This window comes from Micromesistius poutassou (genome assembly GCF_964030765.1).
Source record: "Micromesistius poutassou genome assembly, chromosome: 8".
In the NCBI taxonomy this organism is placed as follows: Eukaryota; Metazoa; Chordata; class Actinopteri; order Gadiformes; family Gadidae; genus Micromesistius; species Micromesistius poutassou.
This window is the reverse complement of record NC_140278.1, coordinates 20431905-20457209: the sequence shown is the minus strand read 5'-3', so window position 1 is coordinate 20457209 and position 25305 is coordinate 20431905. Positions and strand designations below refer to the sequence as shown.

At 47.3% G+C, this 25305-nt stretch overlaps 2 protein-coding genes across 3 annotated transcripts; both read right to left on the bottom strand.

Moving 5' to 3' along the window:
• Window positions 1-11190: 11190 nt before the first annotated feature.
• Window positions 11191-21698, bottom strand: rpz4 (rapunzel 4). 2 transcript variants are annotated; one of them, XM_084471539.1, is made up of 3 exons: window positions 21657-21698; window positions 13737-13795; window positions 11191-13553 (listed from the first exon to the last, which is right to left on the bottom strand). In XM_084471539.1, the coding sequence occupies exon 3, from the start codon at window positions 13518-13520 to the stop codon at window positions 12348-12350; it is 1173 nt and encodes a 390-aa protein (XP_084327665.1). In that variant the 5' UTR covers window positions 13521-13553; window positions 13737-13795; window positions 21657-21698; the 3' UTR covers window positions 11191-12347. The 2 variants fall into 2 exon arrangements, with proteins under 2 accessions (XP_084327665.1, XP_084327664.1); XM_084471538.1 differs by lacking the exon at window positions 21657-21698 and adding an exon at window positions 17670-17722.
• Window positions 17993-21690, bottom strand: rpz5 (rapunzel 5). Its single transcript, XM_084471537.1, has 2 exons — window positions 21657-21690; window positions 17993-19809 (listed from the first exon to the last, which is right to left on the bottom strand). The coding sequence occupies exon 2, from the start codon at window positions 19707-19709 to the stop codon at window positions 18522-18524; it is 1188 nt and encodes a 395-aa protein (XP_084327663.1). The 5' UTR covers window positions 19710-19809; window positions 21657-21690; the 3' UTR covers window positions 17993-18521.
• Window positions 21699-25305: the final 3607 nt, after the last annotated feature.

Here is a 25305-nt window from a genome sequence, read left to right as displayed (position 1 = left end):
CCTCTACACAACACCACCTCCTCTACACAACACCACCTCCTCCTCTACACAACACCACCTCCTCTACACAACACCACCTCCTCCTCTACACAACACCACCTCCTCCTCTACACAACACCACCTCCACTACACAACACCACCTCCTCTACACAATACCACCTCCTCTACACACCACCACCACCTCTACACAACACCACCTCCTCTACACAACAACACCACCACCTCTACACAACACCACCTCCTCTACACAACACCACCACCTCTACACAACACCAGCACACACACCCAACACCAGCACACACACCCAACACTACTACACACACCCAACACCACCTGTGTAAAGCATCTAAATATAGACATAAAAAAAAACCCTCTCACAAAGTCAAAATATAGACAATATAATAAACCTCAAATAGATGTCTTACAAACGTTAGATTAGGTTTAGGTTTTTGGTTTTAGGGTTCCATTTTTAGTTTAGTCTGAGGTTTTGGTTTTTGGTGTAGGTTGTTTCTTCGTATTTGAATTTGTTTTTTGTTGAAGGGTTTGTATTTGGGTTTGTTTAATGTTTTTTTTAGATTTAGAAAAATGAAATGAAAATAAACGCGTTGTGTCTCCCACCGAGTGCATGCTGGGGTATGGATGTTAACACACACACACACACACACACACACTATTATAGCCTACTAATATAGGTGTTATTAAACTGTAAATGTAATATATGTGTTGTTTATACACAATATATACACTTTTTTTCTGAGCCTTTACAATGTTGGCGTGACGCACGGCCAATGGCCAGTACGGCTTAATGACACTAAGACGTCATGAGGGAGATTATCCCTGAAGAGAAGGAAAAGAGTAGCAGGAGGGAAGAGCCACGAGCTGACCCACAGTCAGCCGTTCTGAGCCTTCATCACACTGGGGGTTGTTATGCGTGCGTCAGCAACAAATATAGCAGAAGTGCGCAAAAAAAAGAAAATGACAAAGGAACGAGTTCCCTGTTTTTTCTGAGTGGAGCAGACCCTATTTAGAGCCCTTTAAACGGTTTGGTCCAAACGCTGCGAGTTAGTCAGACCCACAGTGTGTTGGGGGCTGGAGACAGACAGACAGCTCTCACCAGGGTGTGATCAGGAGTGAGAGACAGACAGACAGACAGGCAGGGGGGGGGGGGAGAGATGGTGAACCGGAATACTCCAGAGGTTGGCCTTCTCTCAGACCTATTCTAAATAGATCCTCCACAGAACCATTAGTGAATTAAGGTTGTAATTTGAGTATTGATCCGTTCAGTAAAATGTGAGCTCTTTCCAGCATCGTTTACCTCTCTCTCTCTACCTCTTGCTCTCTCTCTACCTCTACCTCTCACTCTCTCTCTCTTGTTCTCACATCGCCCCCTCTCTCTCTCTCTCTACCTCTCGTTCTCTCACTCGCTCTCTACCTCTTTCTCTTCTCTCTCTATCTCCCTCTCTCTCTCTCTCATAGTATTTATTAGGATTACCACAGAACATGAATACATATGACTACATAATGTTAATTGGTGAAGTAACATGAATACTTTAATGATAGTTAATAGAAATAAGAAGAAGATTAGAATAAGATTAGGTAAATTATGTGGTCATTAACCAGGTGGCTCCTGGTTCCAAGACAAAACATCATCTGGTTGGTCGGTGACTTACGGTTATGAGTATGAATCTGAACTAGGACTTTGAGAATAAGGTCTGCATTTAAGCATGAATATTGAGCATTACACGAAGACTGTCGGTATGGCGATGGCTCCGCTGCCCAACACCAAACCTCCATTCTTCTGCTGTTGAAAAGAGTTCAGAGCCGGGGGGACCGGGGACCGCATGAGGAACGGTGATCCCTGTTGGCAGCGCGGTAATCAGATTCCCCGTCTCCCATTGAGGTGCGGACGCTTTCATTGTGTTTGTAGTACGAGCATTGATCCGTCGGAGCTGCCTCGGCCCTCGATCGATGGGCCCTCTCTCCCCGAGCTTGTAAACCCTTGATCTGTTTCCTCGGATCAAGCCGCATCGACCGGCAGCGAGACCCGGAAGCGGGCCGCACCGCATACAGATGTGCTCGACGTTAAGGTCAGAGGGTGACTGCAGCATGGTACCGCCCCCCTGGCGCTTAAAAATAGTACTTCGCCTTTTCTAGCATCTTACCCTCGCTATCTCTGTTGTGTATTCGGGGAATGGGTTAACCTAGTGATGGGTTAGTAGCCTACTTGGCGCTTGCTTCTATGAACATCCTTACTGTACCCACAGAGATATATCGTTGTTTCTCTTTCTTCTGACAAATGCACTTATTGTAAGTCGCTTTGGATTTTGAGGAAAGTGACGTCACACCGGGCGCCATCTTGTGAGGCAGAACCAACAGACCAACAGACGCGGTGACCTCCAAAGAAAATGCGCGTTCAACATGTGGTGACATGGACTTCACAATGGGGTTTGAACATGACAGTAAGTTCAATTATTGCTCCCAAAAAGTGGGTGCAGTGTGCAGTGTGTGTGTGCGTGTATGCGCTTACGTGCGTGCACATGGCCCGGCCGGCACGCGCGTTACTGGTCCCGCACCGGGGAGACGAAACGGTCAGACAGTCGGTGGTCTACTGCCCCCGTGCGGTCAATAGTAGAGTTACAACTATGCTTTATTTGTCCTGAGAACGATGCGATGCCCACTGATGTGATGCTGATCTTTACGTAACCATGGAAACGACCACGGCAGAGAGGAGTAGGTGATGCTACGTTCTGCTATTTTGAGATTAGGTGAGCGTAGTCGCGATGACCAGATGCAGGGGGATAGGAGGAGGAACCAAAGCAAACACACATCACTGGATTCAACCAATGCACTGCTTGGAACACAGTGACTCTAAAGTATATGTTCTCTTTTTAATAGGAGATGTAGGCAATTACTAAAAGTGTTTTCTGAAGCCTAATTGGTCGGCTATAGGCTCTGGGTAACTATGGGTAGGCCTAATGTAATCTACAATTCTGCATCTTGCAAAATCGATACTTTTATGTCTGAACGAAATATTTTCCGCGTTTAGGGATTTGTTCTGATAGGCCTACATTATTCATGTGTCCCAAACGACCAAATACATTATTTGGAGAAGACAGTGCTTAATACTTCCCTCCACTAGATGGTGCTGATTCCATTCGATATCAGTTAGTGCATGTAGTAATAGTTAAGTGAATATGCTGTTTTCACGTTGTATAATGAAAGATGTCAGTTTAAGGTACAACTTATGGAGCTGACACAAGTCAACATACATTTGCATGAGTAGGACAATAAAATTAGGCAATACTCCGGCCTTGACTGACATTTTGCATTATGCCGATGATTATGCTTCATTCAAGGACCTTTAAACCTAAGAATGTCAATAGACGTCAAGGTCTATCTTGAGTCCAAGCAATACGACTAGTGGCCTATACAGCGAACTCTGGCTGACTGGCTTACTGATTTGACTCTGGCTGAATGACGACTGATGAGTTAATGGTTGATCTGACAGTAGGCCTATTCCGATTTGCAGAGCAAGTTCCTTGTTGCAATGAGACTTGAACGAAACGGTGTCGAAAACATGTGTCAAGCTGTCATCCCAATACAGTTGTAAATAACAAAACACCTGACACTTGCACTGAATCTTCTTCTTTTTTTTCTTCCATTTTTGCAATGTTCAGAAGAACTACAGGGCAGTAGGCCTACTATTGTTAGTTGTAGGCCTATAATATTGTTCTGCCAAAAACCCATCCCGGCCAAAACCACGGTGTCGCTTTTTATGAAGCTTCATGCGGCTGTAGAGGGAGAGTACAGCCACCTGAGTCTATTTTCGGAAGATGCTATAGCGCCACCTTTGGTGTAATTGGTTTTGGCCACAGAAAATCAATTACACTGATTGGGCCAAAGGTGGCGCTATAGCAATCTTTAAAAAATACAAACTTTGAAGAAGCATTTCTCCTGACCCACTTTGACTAGGGTCTTGAAACTTTGCCCTCATATGTGTCTCATCATGGTGAATAACTTTGCCTCATGAACCTATGAATTCCGTCTTGATATATTTTCCGCAATTTTGAATTTGGTGAAAAACAGAAAAGAGTAGGCCTGGATCCTAGTTTATTTTTTTTTCTTAGATGAAAATAATTAAGGAGCTACCATCTATAGAGGACTATCTTCCATCTATGACTAGAAGTGAAGTCTGAACACAAAAAACATAGCCCCCAGGAGCTAGAGTGTTTAAAATGGCGTATAGTCTTAAATGCTCATACTGTATCGACATCATGATGGACACCCATGATCTTGAGTCCAATTCCAAACTTGTTCAAGGTAAAATTCGGAACAAGACTTGATCCAGATTGGGACATAGAGGGCGCCAGAGGGCAATCGCCTAAAAATGCTAACTTTCACTTTTCACCACGAAACTTACTAGACATTTTTCTCTCCTCACAAAGAACAAAAGTTCCTCAGGAAGCCATCACCTGCAACAAGATGGCCGCCCGATGGCAAAATCAGCCAAATCACCTTAAGCTGCCTAAAGGTGGGGCTAACTTAGGTTAATCATCTACAAACTTGGTGTACTTAAAGAAACATAGTTCAATGGTAACCAGGCTGATGGTCAAACTAATAGGACCATAGGGGGGCTACAGCGATCGATTGAGAACCTTTTGAAGTACAGTGATGCAAGTCTGTACACGGATCACCAGACCAAAGCTGAGGCTATTCCAACGTTATGAACCGCATAACAAAAACATAAAGGTAGTAATGGTCTGTGCTGGGCATGGCTCCTGATACAAATGATATTTATAGTATTTTAGTCATCATGTGACCTAAAGGTGTCCTCCCTGGCCCTACCGCCGTGTCTGCCCTGTTTTTCTGGCTTTGAGGTTGAGTGAGAGATGATTGATTAATTTGTTGGGTCTCCATGGAAACAATTGAGGAAACCGTTGATAGACAGTTAAAAATAACAAAGCACCTGACACTTCCAATGAATTCCCCGAGCATTTGGCAAGGTTCAACATAAATACACCTGTGCACGTACAAATCACTCAGAACCTGTCACTGGGGATGTAGGCCTATAGTAACAATTAGTAAAACAAGTTGAGCATGTTTTCACCCACTTCACCAGTAATTGAATGTGTTTACTCAGGTTGAATATCTTGTTGCACAATGCCATAAGACACACGATAGATAGATAGTGACAGACAGACAGACAGACAGACAGATAGAAAGTGATCGATAGATAGAGTGATAGATAGAGTGATATAGATAGATAGAGTGATAGATAGATAGAGTGATCGATAGATAGAGTGATAGATAGAGTGATATAGATAGATAGATAGAGTGATAGATAGAGTGATATAGATAGATAGATAGTGATAGATAGTGATAGATAGATAGAGTGATATAGATAGATAGAGTGATAGGCTTTCTCACTTTGTGTGACTAATCAGTACTTATAATGTACTATAATAAAATAATAATGATTCCCTATTCTCACACTTCACTACAATACTACATAGCAAATAATAGGCATCAAATTACAACGCACAAACATTATTTAATAGATAGGGTAGATATCATAATTTGCTCTGGAACAACACCTCTATCAGAACACACGTCCTCAAAAAGGTTGACCAAAAGCCCCTACTGGGCTGTCCGTCCCCTTCCCCGTCTTCCTGTCCCGCTGTTATTCCGGCCTCAAGGTTGAGTGATGATGGTTCAGTTTTCTTTGGTCTCCTGGAAACCACTGAGGAAGAGGTTTTCAACATGTGGCATCGTCTGACTCAGACTCTGTTTACAGCACACGCACATACACACAAACACGCACGCACGCACGCACGCAACCAACGTCCACACAACAGATAATCTGGGGCCGTCTTCAGGTGCCTGTCAGAGCTGCACAGGGACACGTCGAGGCCTTCATATCTCACGGAGACTGGGGAGGACTTGCACGGCTGGAATGTAAACACAGGGGCAGCTGAGGACAGGTGTATCATGGGTAAATAACTGAGCTGCAGGGGCACGGGCGTGGGCAGGGGAAATGAGTTGTTTGAAGTCTACAGTCGTAAATGCCAATGCCTTCTGCCCATGTGTTTCTAGTTAGCCATCAAAGGAAACTGAAGCTTGAGTCCCCAGCTATTGCATTACGGGTTTAAGGCTAGCTCACACTAAAGCTATTCATAAGATGAAGCCTTCCATTTTTTACATCATATTCCATTCATGATGTATCATATCTCATATGTAACATTAACGAATATGAATATGTACATATAAGATAAACGTATAGATATGATACATAATTTATATACATGGTTGGATGGATGGAAAGCAAGATTATGATTAAATAGCCGTCAAGATGGATGGATGGATGGATGAGGAGGTGGATGGATGTTTAATTAAAGATGGCTGGATGGATAGATGGTTGGGTGGTTTTGACGGTTAGAAGGATGGATGGATTATTTGGTGGAAGGATGTTGATGGAAGGATGTTTAAAAAGCTTGATTCCATATAATTCTAACTGATTGGACGCTGCCGGCCACCATAGAGCAACTCCTTCCTTATTTGTCATTTGTGCCGGATGAAGCAACACTTCTTAAACGGTGGAGAACATGCAAGTCTTGTGGGTACGAGGCCAGAGACAGAGGCGTGATAGAGGTCTACCGCCTCCTCCCACCTCTCCCCACATGATGGAGGTGCCGCTGAGAAAGGGGCTGACCACCCAAACCCAGGAATTGGCGAAGACATGTTTTTAATCACGACACATTAACTCTCCCGTGAAAAAGATTATTCCACACAGCCTCGCACTGAGTCCGAAACCATCAGGTGACCGCCTCAGGAACGCAGGAAAAACATCACGAGGCCGCAAAAACGGTGGTCCTCACCATAAAGATACATTGTGCTGCTCGCACGCCCCACCACCTCCTCGACCCCATCCTCAACCTGAGCTCGCTCACTGCTGGGCTGGGAACACGCTCGGTCTGTCGCTGGGAAGAGGGGGGAGGATTTCGGAAGTTTGGAAAGTTCTAGAAGTCATGGTGGATCAGGTCACATGACCTTTTAACCTGCGATGCTGTTAAGTGTGTCTGAGGATGTCTTTGTGCCACAAGAGAAATATTAAACACATCAAAATGATAAATGAAGTATATATAAATATGAAAAATATATATAAATATGTATGATATTACTTTTGAACCGCTGTTTGCTGTGTGCACACTACACACACTAATCGACACTTCCTCTCTTTTTCACAGGGACTTCTTGCAAGTCGAAGTCAGTTTAGAGCAGTGATCTTCTGAATGGTTAGGGGTCGTCTAGTCCCCTAAATCAGGGGTCTAATATAGGATCCAGTCCTACTCTGTTACTGCAAAATGCTGCAGGGAGAAACCAGCACTGCAGGGGGCGCAGTAGCGCCCTGCTCCCTGTTACGTAACAGAGATATTCCAGAGAAAAGTCATTTACATGAGTCAATGAAGCTCTCATAAGGGTATTTGAATAGGTGTATTCCTACAGCGGCCTACAGTGTAGACGGTGTGGAACCGTATCCTTAACAGACACCTTTTTTTAACCAAAAATAGTGAGGTTGCGGCTTCAATTGCGGGCGGAGGTTCAGTTTTGTTGGGGGGGGGGGGGGGGGGTGGTTGTGCTTGGCTGGTGCACAAACCACAAATGACACAAATTGGCAGACACAAAGTGACATGGAGTTAAACAGTCTAAACTGAATGAAGCATTTACTCATCTCAGAGAAGTTCTCAACTGCTGATTACAGTTACAGTATCTAGGTAAAAAAGGTAATAAAATCTCTACAAAAATGACGAGGTCTGGACCACGGTGACCTCATAGCTGGAGCATGGCTCCAACTGACGGCCCAATGACACTCTGGAGCCCCGCCTCCGGCGACATGAATGGTCGGAACAAATATGAGGCGAAAGAAAGTGAAAGCCCCTGCTGTCCGCCTGACTTTCTGTTTCTCTGAAGCCTGATATGTGAGACTAGGGGCCTAGTTGCCTCGTGTGACGTCCAGCACTGCCCAGGTTATTTGGGGAACTACTTTGACCCTTCCACACACACCACCTTAGTGGTTGCAAACCAGCTTATTGGCCAGTTTGCGAGACGTTTCAGCCAGAGGGGAACATGCAACATGCAAGCTCTGTCCCTTGAGCGTGTCTGGTGATGGATGGTTTATCGCGTGTGCCTTGATTAGGCCAATGCCCCCACACGTGTGCAGCCTCACCCAGCCCCCCGATGAGTCAGTCAGACCCGGGGCCAGGTGAGGCTGCTTAAACCAGCTTTCAGACACACCAAACTCCACCTCAAAGATTAGATATTTAATCGACTTGACATACCTGTTTTTCTTGTGTGTTTTTTCGTAGGACCACTCTGATGTTGATGGTGCAGTTTGAAACAGTAAATTGGCCGGATTGACCGGTCCTGCAGGCTGTACCCCAGCACTAGATGGATGGATGGATGGGGGGGCTGCTTTCACTGTGGTGTTGTGAGACGCATTCTATGAAATGTAAACTGTTAAATAAAGGAAAATAAAATAAATAAGAGGTTCCTGTTAAATGTATTAAACCCATTTTCGAGGCACTGGAATAAAGTAATAGAAAGGGAATAAAGTGTATGTGAGGCAGTAATGGGATGACAGTCTGTAACGCTGCATTTAATTAAATTATTTTGGGATTGTGTTAAGATTGTGTTAAGATAACATCACCCTAATTTTGGTGAATTTCTAAAAAATGAATGAGACATGCAGTGTTTTCACTGAAAGGAGAATGTTAGAGATGAAAACCAGACAGCAAGAGGCGACTTGTGCCTATGGGCAAGGAAATAACACACACACACACACACACACACACACACACACACACACACACACACACACACACACACACACACACACACACACACACACACACACACACACACACACACACACACACACAGAAACACACAGACCATTTATCCTAGAAATACGATTTTGTGTCTTCCCTCTACGTGAAAGCAGATTACTGTGCCTTTGATTCTTCTCTGTCAAGGACAGAGAGGCTGAACTCGCAAAAAACGCAAAAAAGCTCCCGATAAGTAAATTTGATTTGACTCCATTTCAATGCATCATACCTACCGTTGCCATAGTTACCACTTATCCTGTTCTGCTCCAAACGTTATTAACTGGATGGGAGGCTGAGAGCACAGGGACACAACCATCGTGTTATTGATGGGACTGATCATCTGTCAGTATCCAGATGTCACAATATGACAACGTGCATCATGTGTGATGTACAGTGAAACTTAGACTAAATCCCTCGCACACTACATAAACTTAGTTCCACACTTTCTAACTTTACATATTTCCTTATTAAGGAAATATGTAAAAAAGAAAGATTGAACTTCATTAATGAATACAATTTAATATTTTAGATGTTCGTTCTTGCCGCTAATTGACGAATCAGGAAACAAGGCGAACTAAAAAGAAATATGAACACGCAGTTTCTATTTTCTATTTTGTTTGTTGGTTCATTCCGGCGGTGAAACAGAACGAAAGATTTGCGACACCCAAAATAGAAGAAAATTACAGAGGCAACAACCACATAATCACACACTGACGTTTCCAGACCAACAGGCTGGAGCACTGCTTTCCTCTTTAACATCAGTTGAATCCGTTTCCCCTGTTACCAAAGTACCACGACGCAAAGCTTACTGCCTCGCTCAGTGTTGATGCATGGAGGTTAACGCAGGAGAGTGGCGGATAGTTTATTGAACAGATACGTCCCTGGAGACTGTTTGGAGAGGGGCGGGCCCTTTCCGAAAATACTTGGGTTATTGGATGAACTATCTGTCTATCACCGTGTATCACGTAGTTCCTCATAGGACGCTGAATGGTTCGACCCACTTGTGGTACTTCGGACTCAAACGCCGAACTTGAAGCCTTCCTCGCAAGGTGAGCAGAAGAGAGCGTCTCTTAAAGAGACAGTGAACCCTCTCGTTCATCTGGAATTCAAACACTATCTGATTAAAAAAAAGTTATAGGAAGGAAGTTAGGAGAATGTTAGGGTCCCACGGAAACGTTGTGATACATATTTAGTACAGTTGTGTATGAGCATTATAAAGACGAAGCGATGTTATGTATCAAATGCGCCACGCACCGTGGCGTTGTGGTGAGAAGCTAACCCTACCTCGGAGGCGGACATCAGAAGAAACCGATGCCCAGACTGAGCCCCCCCCCACATCCGCACTCACCGTGGTGTTATGATACAAGTGTCCAGAGAAGCTGAACCCCTCTGGGAGGCCGCAGTGAACCGCTGCCCAGACAGAGCTCCACCACACATCCAAACCACCTCGCCGGCGGTGGCCCCCATAGATATAGATATACTGACTAGAGGTCGCATTCGGCATGTAAGCATGCGTCAACAATGCCGCCATCTTGCCGCGGGGTAACCACCCCCCTGAATGAATGAACGTCGATGGGGCAGAGGTCCTTTCCCGGTCTAAATCACTCTAAAACGCCTTGTTTTAAGGCAATATTCAAGCGGGTTGGTTTCTGACATAGGCCAGACGTGTAATGATAGTAAAAGAAAAAAAAAAGTATTATTAATTTATTTTTACTAGCATTACCAGACACACGTTTGACCCGACCCGATTGAAGATTTCCTTAAAAAAGCGTTTTAGAGTGATTTAGACTGGGAAAGGACTTCTGTCTCATCGACATTCATTCAGGTGGGTGGTTACCATGGTTACCCCGCGGCAAGATGGCAGCGGCATTGACGTATGTTCCACTGAACAGCGCAGCTCAGGCGATATCTAGTCAGTATATATATCGATATATATATATCTATTTCTAGTCAGTATATATATCTATGATATCTAGTCAGTAGCCTATATATATATATATATGGGTGTCCCTGAGGCATGACGTCGAAAAGTAACAGCCTCCAGGATGCTAAGCTAGTCGACGCCTGCATCACGAAAAAGCCGTTACCTGTTTGAGCAGAGAGCGGTCCACGGAGACCAGAGTTGGGGAAGTTACTTTTAAAATGTAGTGTTTGCTCGTTACTTCTTAAAAAAATTGAGCAAGTTATGGTTATTTAAAAAGTACATGTACCACTACCAACACAATGTTATGGGTGAGCGAGCTAACTGGCAAGATGGCCGCCAGTGAAAAAAAAATCAACATTATCAGCAACGACTACAGAATGATTTGTACATTGTTTTTATTTGGACGGTTGAAACATATATTGAGTTGTGTTCAAGGCTAAATGGTTACACATCCTCATTGATTATCTGTCATCTTCAAAATAAATCATTCAGAAACAGGTTAGGTTACTTAATAATATTTCTCTTTATGAAAATATGAATATTATCATACAGAAAAAGTTATTCAGACTGGGAATGGGTTTAGTGGTTATTAAACTTTAAAAGCGTATAAAAACAACAAATGCAGTACAAATTAATAGCACATTTGAGACAAAAATGTTTATATGTATATGTCCTTCTTTCCACCCGGGTTATATTTAAATGACCAACGGAAATATCCCACTTTGAACACCATAAACTGACAGTATAAAGTTACTGCATGATTTCGGCAATGGATGACAAAACAGATCGGAGGCCTTGAAAATATGTTCCTGGGTTGCAGTTTCAGTTTATTTTAAAAGTGGCACTTAAACACCAAGAACTATGACCTAGATGTCAGCCTGGGCATGTCCCCGCACAGACTGGTGCCCTCCTGACCACCCACCAGAAAGACATACATCTGAATGATTGCGTAAAGATGATGGATGAATTGCTTGCATGTCCTCTCCCCTGTAAAACAAGACCGCCTTCTCTTCGTCCCTCTAGTCTAGTGATGACTATGCTGAAAGCACTTCTGCTCAAGGAAAACTTTAAAAGCAACATTAAATAACCTTGCATGGCAATTACCAATATATTATGGTAGAAAGACTGTATCATTACTCAAACAATATTCATCTGGGTCTCTCTGGGTCAGAATTTGTAATGAAATTAGACTTTGTCTAATTAGACAAATTGTCTAATTTCACTACAAATTATGAAAGACCCAGAAATATTGAAATATTGTTTTTGATTATATTGCATTTTGACGTGGCAGCATCTAGCCTGTGTAGGAAATACCTGTAGCTGAGATGGACATTATTGAGTCAAGGCAATATAGTGTGCTTGTTTGTAATACATGTAGAAAAGATATGTAGAAAGACAACAAACTCGTTAACGTCAAACGCGCAAAACGACTCTGTATCATAAAGCAGTGATCGTCTTTGGCAATGTCAGAGTGTGTGCAAAACTCATCCGGCTAAAGCAGGCCTTGAACCTGCGACCTAATCCCCTCAGCCGTAGGTGCGTCACGCAGAGTGAACGCACACAGACAACTTATCGTGCTCATCCCAGTAGTGCAGCTCCGGAGTGAAGCTCCAGGAGCAGACCAGATCTCTGGAGGTCTTCACCGTGTGGACCATGGAGGAACCGGGGAGGGTCTCAAAGAGCATCTCCGCCACGCCCACCACCGAGTTTTTCTTGTGGCTCAGGATGAGCGCCTGGATGCGGAGCTTGTCAACGGGTTCTGGCGAGGCGCTGTAGGACACCATGATGTTCAGCTTCTCGTCCGGGGACGACACCTTGAAGCGGCTCTTTCCGGTCGGGCAGTGGAAGACCTTCGGGGCGAACATGCCCGTTGGGGTCTTGAATATGCGCACTGACCAGAACACCCAGTCATACTTGTTCTTCAGCTGGTCTTTGAGGGCGTCTGCCAGCTGCTGGTTGGTCATCTCAGAGTGGTCTCTGACATATCGGCGACAGTCCGTCTCGGCCTGATTGGGGAAGCTGACGATGCAGTCTTCAATGACGGCGTGCATCTTGCCCTGCACATCCTTCATCTTCTCGCGCCAGTCGCTGAGGATCTCGTCTTCGTCGCCCAAGTCCTTCAGGACGGTGTAGCCCATCAGGGCGATGATGCCGATGCAGAAGAGCTTCTTCAGCCTGGCGCAGAAGTCCTCCATCACCCGGCGGCTCTTCTCATTGTAGTTGAGTGTGATCGCGAGCACCGACTCCCCTGAGAAGTTGTCCCCGGTCACGGCGTTGTAGAGGGTTTGGAGGTTCTTGTCCCCGCCCGACCTGACAAAGTGCTCCAGGAAAGTCTTCTTCTTCACCTCGCGGAACTTGGGCTTGGCGTTGAGGATGTCCATGTACTTCCGGAACTGGTTGCTGATGTTCTCCTCCACGGAGAAGTAGGCGGCGTCCGCTCCGCTCTTCTTGATCTCGTCGTTGATGCGCTGGATCTGCTCCGTCACCACCTCCAGGCGCTCCCGGACCTTCTTGAACTGGTCCGCCATGAAGGCGGCCTCCTTGCTCTCCACGTTGTCCAGAGCCAGCTTCACCAAAGGCGCGGCGAGGGAGAAGATGGGGAAGAGGTCGCCGGCCATGCTGGCCACCACCTCGGCGCCCTGCTCAAACACCTCCATGACCGTCTCCACCATGTCCTTCTTGTCCGCCACCAGCTTCTGTAGGTTGGCCGCCATCTCTGTCTCAAATTCAAGGCGTTTGAAAAGAGCCTGACAACAAAGAGAAGGACGTTCTAGATGAATAATGAACACCAAACCCTGATAGAAGTACAAAAGGTTGACTACAAAGTTAAGGATCAGAGGGAACAAGGTGGAAACATGTCCTGACAACCACACAAAGCTAACAGAGTTATTCTATGCATTCACAAACTCAACTGTCCTTGTTGTACTTACAGGGAGTGTGTTTTCAGGTGAACCGGGCTCTCTTGTGCTGCTCACCACCCAGGGGAACACTGATAAGAGAGGAGAGAGGCAACAGCAGCTGAGTTTAAGTGGAACAAAAACTCTAAGGCTGCTGGGATTGTGACACACCCCATGAGCAATGACTCAACCATGTGCTGTGAGGAAAGACCAGTAGGGGCAGTTTCACATGAATAGGACACATTTCTATTGGCCAATAACATAATACAACATGACGTCATACAGCTGAGATTATGTAAAAGGACTTCTTTTTTACAATCTATTATCACGGTATAGTATTACATCAGTATTCACTAATACACTATGTACTATACTACTATACTAATATCTGTCAAAGCTTTTTATTTAGGATTGTACATTGTTATGCAATATTTTACATTTCTCTTTAATGTTTGATTTTCAGTATGATTGTCCTTTAAATATCTTTAAAATTATGAAAAAGCACTGAATGGTGTCTGGGTTTGAAAGGTATAAACCTCTTTTCTAGAAAGCCCTTCAGTTTCAGCAGAGATATGCTGTGAGTCCATCGGTTTGTTGTGAATTTGAGTTCCTTGAAGCATAGCAAACACAAGGGGGGGGGGGGGGTAGCTACAACCCCCTCCCCCCTCCACAGCTCTGTTATCTCTCAGAGGCCCTCCTCAAGGGCCCACGGTGTCAGCCAACACCAGCCAACACCAAGCAGCTAGCTGCTAACACTAGCCACTAACACTGCGCCTTGTCGTTTACAGCAGCACAAAGCGGCTAACTAACACGACAGCTAACAACACAACGAGCCACTAGCACCGCAGCTAGCCGCAACTAGCAGCTAACGTCGCACAGAGCAGAATGCGGAAAGCCGACAGAAGCAGAAGACGACACCAGAATGTATATACACAATGAAACAAAAACACTTTGAGTCCCAACAAGTACCTTTAGATGAAGACTCACACTGACGGAGAACACACAGCATAGACATCAATTAACAAAACAAACACACACAAACAAAACTGAAGACTAAAGACTAAATGAACAAAAGGAATTGGCTCCTACATAATTTTAAATTGTTTTTTGGGTAGAGGTTATATATACAACCTTCTTGTTTACTCACTAAACTCAATCAGAGAAATTACTTCCCGGCTCTGAAAACACTGCTCACTATGGAGCTCACGTTCCAAATAAATGGGAGCCAATACATTTCCTCGTGACAAGCGTGTCCTCAGCCTGGAGGACACAGTGGGGCTGTGACCTTGAGTTTAGCGGTTTATCTGGCATCTCCGTCTAGCGGAGCGGCCACTCCGGGTGATGTCAGCCCAGTGATTAATGTCTGGGTGGCAGAATGCATTAGAATGCAGAGAGGCGTCTGTAGCCGTTAGTGGCCGTTTGGACGGCTTGAATCCCAGCCCCGAAGGTTTCTGGTTCAAACCCCCAGCGTCTGCATTCTGAACTGTAGACTGCAGTGCAGAACCCGATGGAAAACGAGTTGTTTCTGGGAATGTTGGTGTACTTCTGCAAAGGGAGATAGGTGTGCGTCGATGTGGGAATGTTGGTGTCTGTCTAGAAGGGAGAAAGGTGTGTGTATCTGGGAATGTGTTGGTGTCTGTCTAGAAGGGAGAAAGGTGTCTAGAAGGGAGATAGACACACACCTGTTGGTTTGGCGTGTGTATCTGGGGATGTGTATGTGGGGGTGCGGGAGTCTCGTGGATGGTACTCATGAACCAGACACCATGCTGACACATGTACTCATGATGAGTGGCCTGAGAGCGGACCATGTGGTTGGAAACCATGTGACCTAAGGTGATGTGTTAATGTGATCGTGTGATGTGTCGTTGGGTTATGCGCACCCTTTGATATGTGATATCTACTCCGTATGTCCGACTCCTATGGATACTCAACGCTTTCTCCAGCTGTTGTTTAGAAACTAGGGTGGTGCAGCACTGAAACTTTAGTTGCTGCACCTGCTAGTTTAAAATATAGAAAATAGAAAAGACTGAAGTATAAAAGAGTCTGTTAAATTACTACATTTAGAATGCATCTGATGATGTTTTGTAACGATGCCATGTATGGTGTTGTGATCATGTGATGTGATGTAATATGTCATGTGATAATGAAATAGGTTTAAGTGTCATAGCGTATCGCGGGTCACCTGCCTTTGTATTAATACACATTTTGTCCACTGTGTGTGTGAGTGTGTGTTTGCCCGCGTGTGCGTGTATACGTGTGTGTGTGTGTGTGCGTTTGCCTGCTTGTGTGCGTGTGTGTGCCCGTGTGTGTGTGTGTGTGCCAGTGTGTGTGTGTGTGTGTGTCCGTGTGTGCGCCCGTGCGTGCGTGGTAGAGGGGGGGGGGGAGGGAGGAGGGGGGGCATGATTGAAAGGGGAAGAGGATAAACTCGCTGGGCAAGGCAGCGCTTTCCATCGCAAGTCAGCGGGTAACCACGGCAACCGGACAATGGAAAACATTCGGTCAGCTGCCTAGGCGGCGTTCCGCTGAGCCTCTGCAGAGTCTGCGAGGACGACTGCAGTGAGACGTCGTCCGCCGTGCCTCAGGGCCCGCAGACAGGGCTCAGAGAGCAGGGCCCTCTCAGTCGTGGGGAGGACTCTTTTTTTTTTTACGTTAAGAAGAAACGGAATGTAAACCACAGCGTTAACAGGATGAAACAGCACTTTAGCTGTTAGGACGGTCGGTCGATTCCGCATGTTCGAGGCAAAAGACTCGAAATATTGAGGGGCTGACATCACATTACAACTAACGGATAGGATCCTGTTTCCGAAAAGACGTGGTTTTCTGGTGTGTGTGTGTGTGTGTGTGTGTGTGTGTGTGTGTGTGTGTGTGTGTGTGTGTGTGTGTGTGTTGTAATGTAGATACAGATGAGAACTCACTTCTCATCTCTGTCTCTCTTCTCTAGTTTTAATCTATTCTCTCTTCCTCTGTCTGTCTCTCTCTCTCTCTCTGCCTCCACCCCCATAGTTTGAGTAGGAAGCAGTGAACTGGTACTGTTACGCCAAGAGAGGAGGGGTGGAGGTGTAGGGGGGGGAGAATCTGAAGATCACTTTACATTAGGAACACACTTCAGACACCAGGAGACGGATATTTCTAATTAAATATATTCACAACATAATCCACAGTGTGGCTGGAAGATCGGCATGTATTCATACAGCACGAGCAATAATTGACACAGGAAAGTGCTGATGATCAAATCACACTAATACGAACAAGACATCCTGTATACACAGGATGTCTTGAACTCGCACACAGTCATACCAGAGAGGTTATGGTACATATACCCTCCAGCCCTGGGGCCAAAACCACGGCCCAGAGCTGACGTGAGACATCAACGATCCCTTAATGCACCCTCTTAATGGAAACCCTATCGATCTGCTCGTTTACCAGGGCTCTAATTGTATCGTTTTGTCATCCCGGGACAGTGTGCTGAACAAACATCGCAGGTTAACACTGCGGATGAGGCTTTATGTCGGGGTTAACCTCGCCTGTTGACGCGCGTCGGTCAGCGCTGGAGACGCTGGAGAGGTGGGTGCGTTCCGGAAAAACATGAGCGCTTTTCTCGGCTATTTGTCATAAAGTTGGCCACCAACGCCCATTACTAAAGGAGTGGGTTTTTAACCGTCATAACGTCAATAAAAGCGATCTATTTCTATACATTTGAACGTTAACGATGACTATATATATATATATATATATATATATATATATATAGGCCAATGTGTATGCGCTATTCGCCTATTTAGAGGGAATCGCATACGCATTTGAAAGTAGGCCCGATGAGCCTCCATATCGAGACGCATCGTTTCCATCGCTCTTTTCCTATAAACTATCCTATACGTCTTTCAGAGAAAAGTTAAGTTAACTCAAAGCGACAGGGCAATCATATATTTACTTGAATTATACAACTTTTAAGGCAATCAGACTCACCTCAAAAGTTTGCGGAAGTTTGGAGACGTCGGTTCCAGGGTGGGTGTGCGCCTATTGGTCATGAGGTGCGTCATGTTTCTCAGAGTCACTCCCATTCAGAGGAAACAAAACTCTCAAGCGCCCATTGCTTTATGCGCCATGTTACTAACAGCGCTGCACATGCCAACTGTATGTCTCTAGGCCTATTTCTGTGTACGATGTCACTGTTCACATTAACGAGTGAGTCTACATGTGTCATTAAAGTGTGAATAAGTCATTTCGAGATATCTACTGGTTGAGCCCTGCATTTTATAGAGCAAAGGAAAGATAATCACCGACACATCCAATGTCATTACATTTATTGCAAATGAAAATAAAATGCATATAGTCATATAGTATCATATAGTATCATTTTGGCAGATGAAACGGATCCGCCTTCATTCATTTTTTGTTTATATGTGCAAAGGACAAATGGACGAACTTGTGTTCAAAGCTACTTATTAACACCCCAAAGATTGGCCTACAAAAGATAAACTGCATAAATCTCCTACCCCTCACAAGACAACAACATTTCAACATCATCGGCGTCCGAATAAAGACATCCATTGTACAAAAAAAAGAATGAACAGTTCATGAACTTGAATTTGAAGCTTTTCTTTTCTCAAGACAAATTGGCAGCGAGGCGACCCAGGAGGTACAGGGACCCAGGGGGTGTGAAGCTACAGGGGACCCAGGGGACGTGAAGCTACAGGGACCCAGGGGACGTGAAGCTACAGGGGACCCAGGGGACGTGAAGCTACAGGGGACCCAGGGGACGTGAAGCTACAGGGACCCAGGGGACGTGAAGCTACAGGGGACCCAGGGGACGTGAAGCTACAGGGGGTGGATGCAGACGAAGGCTTTTTTGTGTTTGACAAAGTAGTAGCACTCAGGCTGGAAGTTGTTTGCCTCCGCCACTCCCTTCAGAGGGTGGACCGTGTGCACCAGACAGTCCGGGACGTTCCCGCTCAGAGTGGCGGCCACGTCCACCATGTTCCCCTTCAGCTTCTGCCCCTCGATGGCCTCCAGGATGCGGGTCCGGTCGAGGGCCGCCGGCGCCACGCAGAAGGACACCTCCACCATGAACTTGTTCTTGGTCCTCGCCTCGAAATAGTTCTCCCCTCCGCCCCAGCCGCTGAACTTCTTGCCCGCCAGCAGGTGGAACAGCGGGTTCTTCTCCTCGGCCCGCAGCACGCGGACCGACCAGCTGATCCAGTCGTACTTCTTCACCAGGGAGTCCAGGATGGGTTTGATGAAGTCCGGGTCCAGGCTGCCCGTCTTGTCCAGGAGCTCGTGCTCCGTGTCGGTCTTGGCCTGCTCGGCAAAGTTCTGGGTGCAGTCGTCCACCGCCGCCTTCATCAGGGTCTCCACCTCCTCCATGCGCCCCTGCCACTTCTGCACCATCGCCTGGTCGACCACGCCCTCCTTCAGCGCGGCGTGGCCCATGACGGCGAAGATCCCCACCACAAAGAGCTTCTTGAGGCGGGCGCAGAAGTCCTCCACCGCCCGCCGGCCCCTGGCCTCCACGGAGACCACCGTCTCCAGCATGGGCGTCCCCGTGATGTCCTTGCCCGTCACGGCGTTGTAGAGCGCGTCCAGGTTCAGGTCGCCGTCGGTGTTCTCGTAGTGGCTGAGGAACTTCTCCTTCTTCTTGGCTTTGAACTTGGGCTTGGCGTTGATGAAGTCCTGGAACTTCTCGTACTGGCTGAGCATCTGGGCCTCGCGGTCAAAGCTCTGCTTGTTCATGGAGCACCTCTGCAGCTCGCGGCCGATCTGCTCCACCTCGTCCTGGAGGCCCTCCAGCTTCAGGTTGACCTGCTCGAACTGCTCCGTCAGGTAGCGCGCCTCCTTGCCCTCGGGGTTGCCCAGGATCTCGGCGGAGGCCATGAACACGGCCTCCAGGATGGGGTGGAGCTGGCCCACGGTGGAGGCCAGGACCTCCGACACCTGGCCCATGATCTCCACCCCGCGCTCGATCTTGTCCTTGTTCTCCACCAGCCAATCGGCCACGGTGGTGGTCATCCTGGGAGCTTCGGTCGCGCAACAATCTATCCCCCTGAATCACACTTCTTCTTCTCCTCCTCCTCCTCCTCCTCAGCGGGCCAGAGACAACAGCTGGAGCCTACAGGGGGGAGGGAACACACACAATCAAATCAAACGGTTTCAAAGCTCATCATCATCACCATCGTGTTGACTGATTGATCTCATTGTTGTTTCATGTCTGCGTTCAGGTTCGACCACAACTAGCCCCGTGCCTCCAGTGCTTATCATCGCCAGACATTTTCACACGACGGTTAACTCTCAAACCAAACATCCCAACAGATCGAGTCGTGTCTGAACTCGCTCTCCTACAGTTACAGGCCACACCCTGGGGCGCCCATTGTCCGTGACACACGGACTCCCAGCTGAGGGTCCCCCCCTCCCACACACACACACACACACACACACGCGCAGTCCGCCCAGGTAGACGACGCACCAGCCGCCACGGCCGACCTTTGCGTCGGGGACAATTAAAGCAAACATCAAACCGGCTTCGACGTGTGTGTGTGTGTGTGTGCTCTGGGCTTCGACGAGCACTTCTCGCGTTACGCAACACAGCCCCCCCGCGGCTCTTATTGGGATTTGTGTTAAGGACCCCGAAAGCAAACACAGATGTTCACACATGTGTGAGGAGATATGGGTCATTCACACGTCAGGTGATGTCTACATTATCACACTCAAAAGGCCAAACACACACACAGCAGAGCTGATAGCACACGGATATCCTTCTATGAGGATCTGACTGCCAGTTCGGAGAGGGAGAGGAGGAACGGCACACCCATATCTGGGTGGAGGCCACCGCCGCCGCCGCCGCCACCACCACCACCCCCTCCCCCACCGCCACCACCCCCTCCCCCACCACCACCACCAGCGCTACACTTGTTCTGGAATAGGAAACATACTTCCTCTGTCATTATAGGCCCCAGTCCACCCGTCTGTCATCAAGTTCACGATGCGAGGTGGCAGGCACAACTTGGTGTTTAGTTGTGTGTAACGTAACAATACAGATGTGTCGGAGGGCCCCTTTTTTTTTTCTCTTCACTACTGGTATGTCTTAATGGGTGTACCAGTAATTGGTGCAGTGTGAGGAAATCAATGGTGTCGTTTTACATGACTGCTTGAGGGCTGATCACTGATCAGATCTGCCTCGTTCGATCACAAAACTATTCCGCTTTTTCTTTCACGTTCTTGCATAAGCCGGTCGGTCGCAACGAGATGAGGCAAAGTGATCTTAAAATGGAGGATAGACTTTTACAGCAGAATACATTTTTTTGCAGTTTTTGGGAGGTGGGCATTGTAATTGGAAAAATGAAAAAAAAACAAAACACAATAATACAAAATACAATACTTACTGGGAAATTATCTTGGTTTTGTCTTGGAATTATCTTCCCTGGGCCAAAAAAAACGTTTGTTCTTCACCGTTTGACCAGATTAAAGAAGGTCCTCAAGTCAGAAAGAAAAAGGCGAGTCCCTCCATGGCACTTGCTCAACTACGCATGTAAGAAAACCTGGACTTTTGCTGTTCAAATTCCTCCAAATTACAAATGCAGAACAAATGCAGAGCACCAAAAGCAGCCGGCTTCACCGTGTACCCCTAATGACTAATTATTGACCACATAAAAGTTAGAAAACAACCCTTGAGAGAGAGCTCTCCCAGACAAACCCTGAGCTACAGAACATCTCCTCACGTCCATATCCCTGCTTTATGTTTGCCTCAAAACTGTTCTCATTGTGCTATGTAAACAGGTTAACAGTAGATAGACAACCTTTATTCAAATGAGAGGCTCACATTTCCCCAGAGCATAGGCAGTTCCCACGCAAGGCCAGCAAAGAAAAAAAACCTCATAAATCCTAGAGAATCCTAGAAAAATATCAATCATTTAGGGAAATTGACAAGTAAAAAAATAGTAGAATCAGGTACAAACTCACCGGCTTTCTGATCAAATATCCAGTGGAGCCAGTAGAGTCCCAGCACCCAGTAGTCCAGCTGTGTGTTGGAGCACCGGGCTCTCTGGGATGTATATATACTCTCTCCCCCCCCCCCCACCCCCCCCCCCCCCTTTTCCCACACTCTCTCTAGCTCTCTCTCCCTCTGCTGTCTCTCTCTCCTCTCGTCGTCACTCCCCCTTTTGGAACTCCTCCATCTTCAGGGGGAGCATTCCATGGAGGGGGGGGGGGGGGGGGGGGGGGCACGAGACAGATAACATCCTACACCCCCATACAGGGGCACCGGGCTCTCTCTCTCTCTCTCTCTCTCTCTCTCTCTCTAATTTAGTAAGCCCTCTCTCTCTCTCTCTCCTCCGCTATGCCTCTCCCTCCCTCTCTCCTCTCACTCTCCCCCTCCTTACTCTTTATCCCTCTCTCTCTTTCTCCACCACTCTCTCTCTTTACCTCTTTATCCCTCTATCTCTCTCTCTCCCTCTCGCTCTCTCTGTGCAAGTGTGAGCCGATAAAGACAGACAGAGGAACATGATAGAGAGACAGAGGATTGTCAGGGAAAGTGGAGTGGGAGAGAGAGAGAGAGAGTGATAGAGAGACCACAGAGTGTCAGGAACAGGGAGAGAGAGAGCAAGAGAGAGAGAGAGAGAGAGAGAGAGAGAGGGATAATGGAACGCAGTGACACTGCGGGCAGCGACCCCCCCCCCCCCCCCCCCCCCGCGGACATCTGATCCCTCCCCGACACCTGACGGACGGACAGCGGAGGAGGGAACCTGTTTCAAAGGGCTCCAGCTCTGCTCAAGTGATCTGGGTCGGGAGGAGGGCGGGGGCGGGGGGGGGGGCTGGTGGTAGCCATGGCGACTGCCGGTTTGGGGGAATCGGTCTGGTCACAGCTGCTCAGTGGAACTTAAGTCTGAAGGAGAACCTATGTTCTGAGATCATGGCATGACGGTCAGGGGGGGCCTCCACACACACGCACGCGCACACGCACGCACGCACACACGCACACACACACGCACGCACGCACACGCACGCATGCATGCACGCACGCACGCACGCACATGCACACACACCCAGACAGACAGAGAGACACAGACACATGCAAACACACAGACACACACAGACAGACAGACAGACAGACACACACACACACACACACACACACACACACACACACACACAGACAGACAGACAGAGAGACACAGACAGACAGACAGAGAGACAGACACATGCAAACACACAGACACACACAGACAGACACAGACACACACACACACACACAGACAGACACAGACAGACAGACACACGCACGCACACACACACACACACACACACACACACACACACACAGACAAACTAGCCATCTAACTAACTAGCTCATTCGTTAACTTGCTAACTAACTAGCGGGCTCACATTGAGCCCGGTGCTCGGGGGTCAGCTGATCCAGTTATGGAATCTACCCTCGTCAGAACAGAACTGTTATGAGTCTGATGACAGAACGAGCAGAACGCTCTAACCTTACTCATTGTTACTTCCTGCCTAATTGGGGGAGCGGGGGGGGGGGGGGGAGGCGGTATACTTAACAATTAAAAATAGCGAGCAATAGCCCCCGCTATTTACAGAGCCTGAGGTGAATAATTGTTTTACTACGCGTGAACACATAAACTAAGATTACACTTTTTGTGTTTGAGATCTCAATCTCGGGATATTGCCCAATATCCCGAGATAGCGAACCAATCAAATCGCGCCATCTTAGGAGGTTCACGTGGATATCTGAATGGATATCACTGAATATTTTTATCCTTTAACCAAACCCGACCGGGGGAGGGTAGGTAACTGACTCGGCCGTTTTATTTTGCTTAGTCTAGTTCCTGGGATCTGAAGGTAATGGGAACAGCAGGGTGCAGCGGCGGTCTAACATCTGGAATAATGACCTCCAGCTGTGGCGGCTGTCTCCCTCTGGTCTCGGTCCTCAGACCCGTCCACTCACCAGCCCCGATTTCAGATATTGTTAATGAATCCCATCTCATCAAAAAGTGGCCTGAGGTCTTAGGATTGGATGTTGGATGACATTTTGGTTTCTTAGGGCGCCCCTCACACCAGCCCGTTGCCCGAGTACGTCTGCCCCCTGAAGTCTACATCGTTGGGCTGGTGTGAGCACGCCGTCCGTACTCCAGTACAGTTCAACTCCGTGGCCTCAGTTCACTTCAGAGAGGTGTGCTCAGGCCACGCTACAGACGCTAATGAGCCGACACGCGCACACACGCACGGATACGCTAACCTGTGTGTACAAGAGGCAGCCGTACTCAGGCCCAGTGGAGATCGCCCTAGTGTGAGCACAGGCCAGCGGCACAGTGGGGGGGGGGGGGGGCAGTCGTACTGGAGTACGGTACAGGGACACTCTGCTCAGTGGCTGAATATGAAACTAATCAGGTGGAACTCATCAGTTCTCTGAGCAAATATCCAATGGAGTGGAGGTGGATGCCAGCAACCCCCCCCCCCCCTTAAAGATATACCATAAACGTCACACACACAGATGCAGATTTCATTTCACATAATGCTGGCTTATCTTTCCTCACACTGCTGTGTGAGGAAAAGTGTTAGAAGACGTTATTGACGAACAGAAACAACAGTGAGTTGGGAGCGGTTGGAGCCGGCTCCAGTAGCTGTCATGGGGGGGGGGTTCCCCTCAGTAACTGTCACTGGCGACTCCCGTCGGAAGAACCGGTCCTGAGATCGGAATACCAGCTCAACTGCCGGGAAAAAAACCTGCTTTGCTCAATGCGTTGGAAGCTGGAATGTGGTCATAAAAGACGCAAGAGTAAATTGTGAATGTGATTGTGAAATTGAGGTTGTTTTTGTCCTAATTGCCAAATGCTGTAAAGTTTTATTGGAAACGGTTGCACTCGTCAAACTTATTCCATACTCTCGAGTCGAGATTGAATAAGGATTCATTTGCGCCTCTAAATATTGTCCTCCATTTTTAGGTGTGGGGGGGGGGGGGGGGGGGATTTGAACGCTATATGACTATTCCATAAACGATATTCATCCACTACTGACGCCGAATCCAACCCTTTGACTCAGACCTGTCCTCTTGGATTTGAACGTGACACCGGGCACAACCCCGGGCAGAGTGTGTTTGTTCAGGGAAGAACCCGCTCCAGAGGTAAACACGGCCCAACAACCAACGAGCAACGAGCACAAAGTCAACACCGCGCCGTTTCGCTTCTCCTGGTCTTCAAACCCAAGCGGATATTAAGTCTCCTAACAGCGTTCCCCTTCTGCCCCTGGGCCTGAGGATTATCAAGGGCCCCCCCACGTTACACAATACACCGTAACCCTGAGCCTCTAATGGACGGGGGAGACCTCCCGGAACCTTGACTAGAAACACAGGAGCGGGTCCCTTAACCCAGCGACCGTCAGGACCGCAATAGGGGGCAAAATGGGTGGACACAAAATGGCAGCGCAAATACAAGGGAAACTAAGGTTCAGCAAATGAGCTCAAAGTCCAATGAATGAACGTGAGGCTAGTCTGTTTATCTGGCGAGCAGGAGCTGCCACTGCAGAGCCGTCCCGCTGCAGTCCAGCGCCCAGCTGGTGTTGTCTGTTCGTGACTCCATCTGGAATGCCAAGGAGTTTC

Bases quoted from the DNA above. Each gene is read 5' to 3' on its own strand.
- rpz4 (XM_084471539.1), bottom strand. From the start codon at position 13,520: ATGGCGGCCAACCTACAGAAGCTGGTGGCGGACAAGAAGGACATGGTG.
- rpz5 (XM_084471537.1), bottom strand. From the start codon at position 19,709: ATGACCACCACCGTGGCCGATTGGCTGGTGGAGAACAAGGACAAGATC.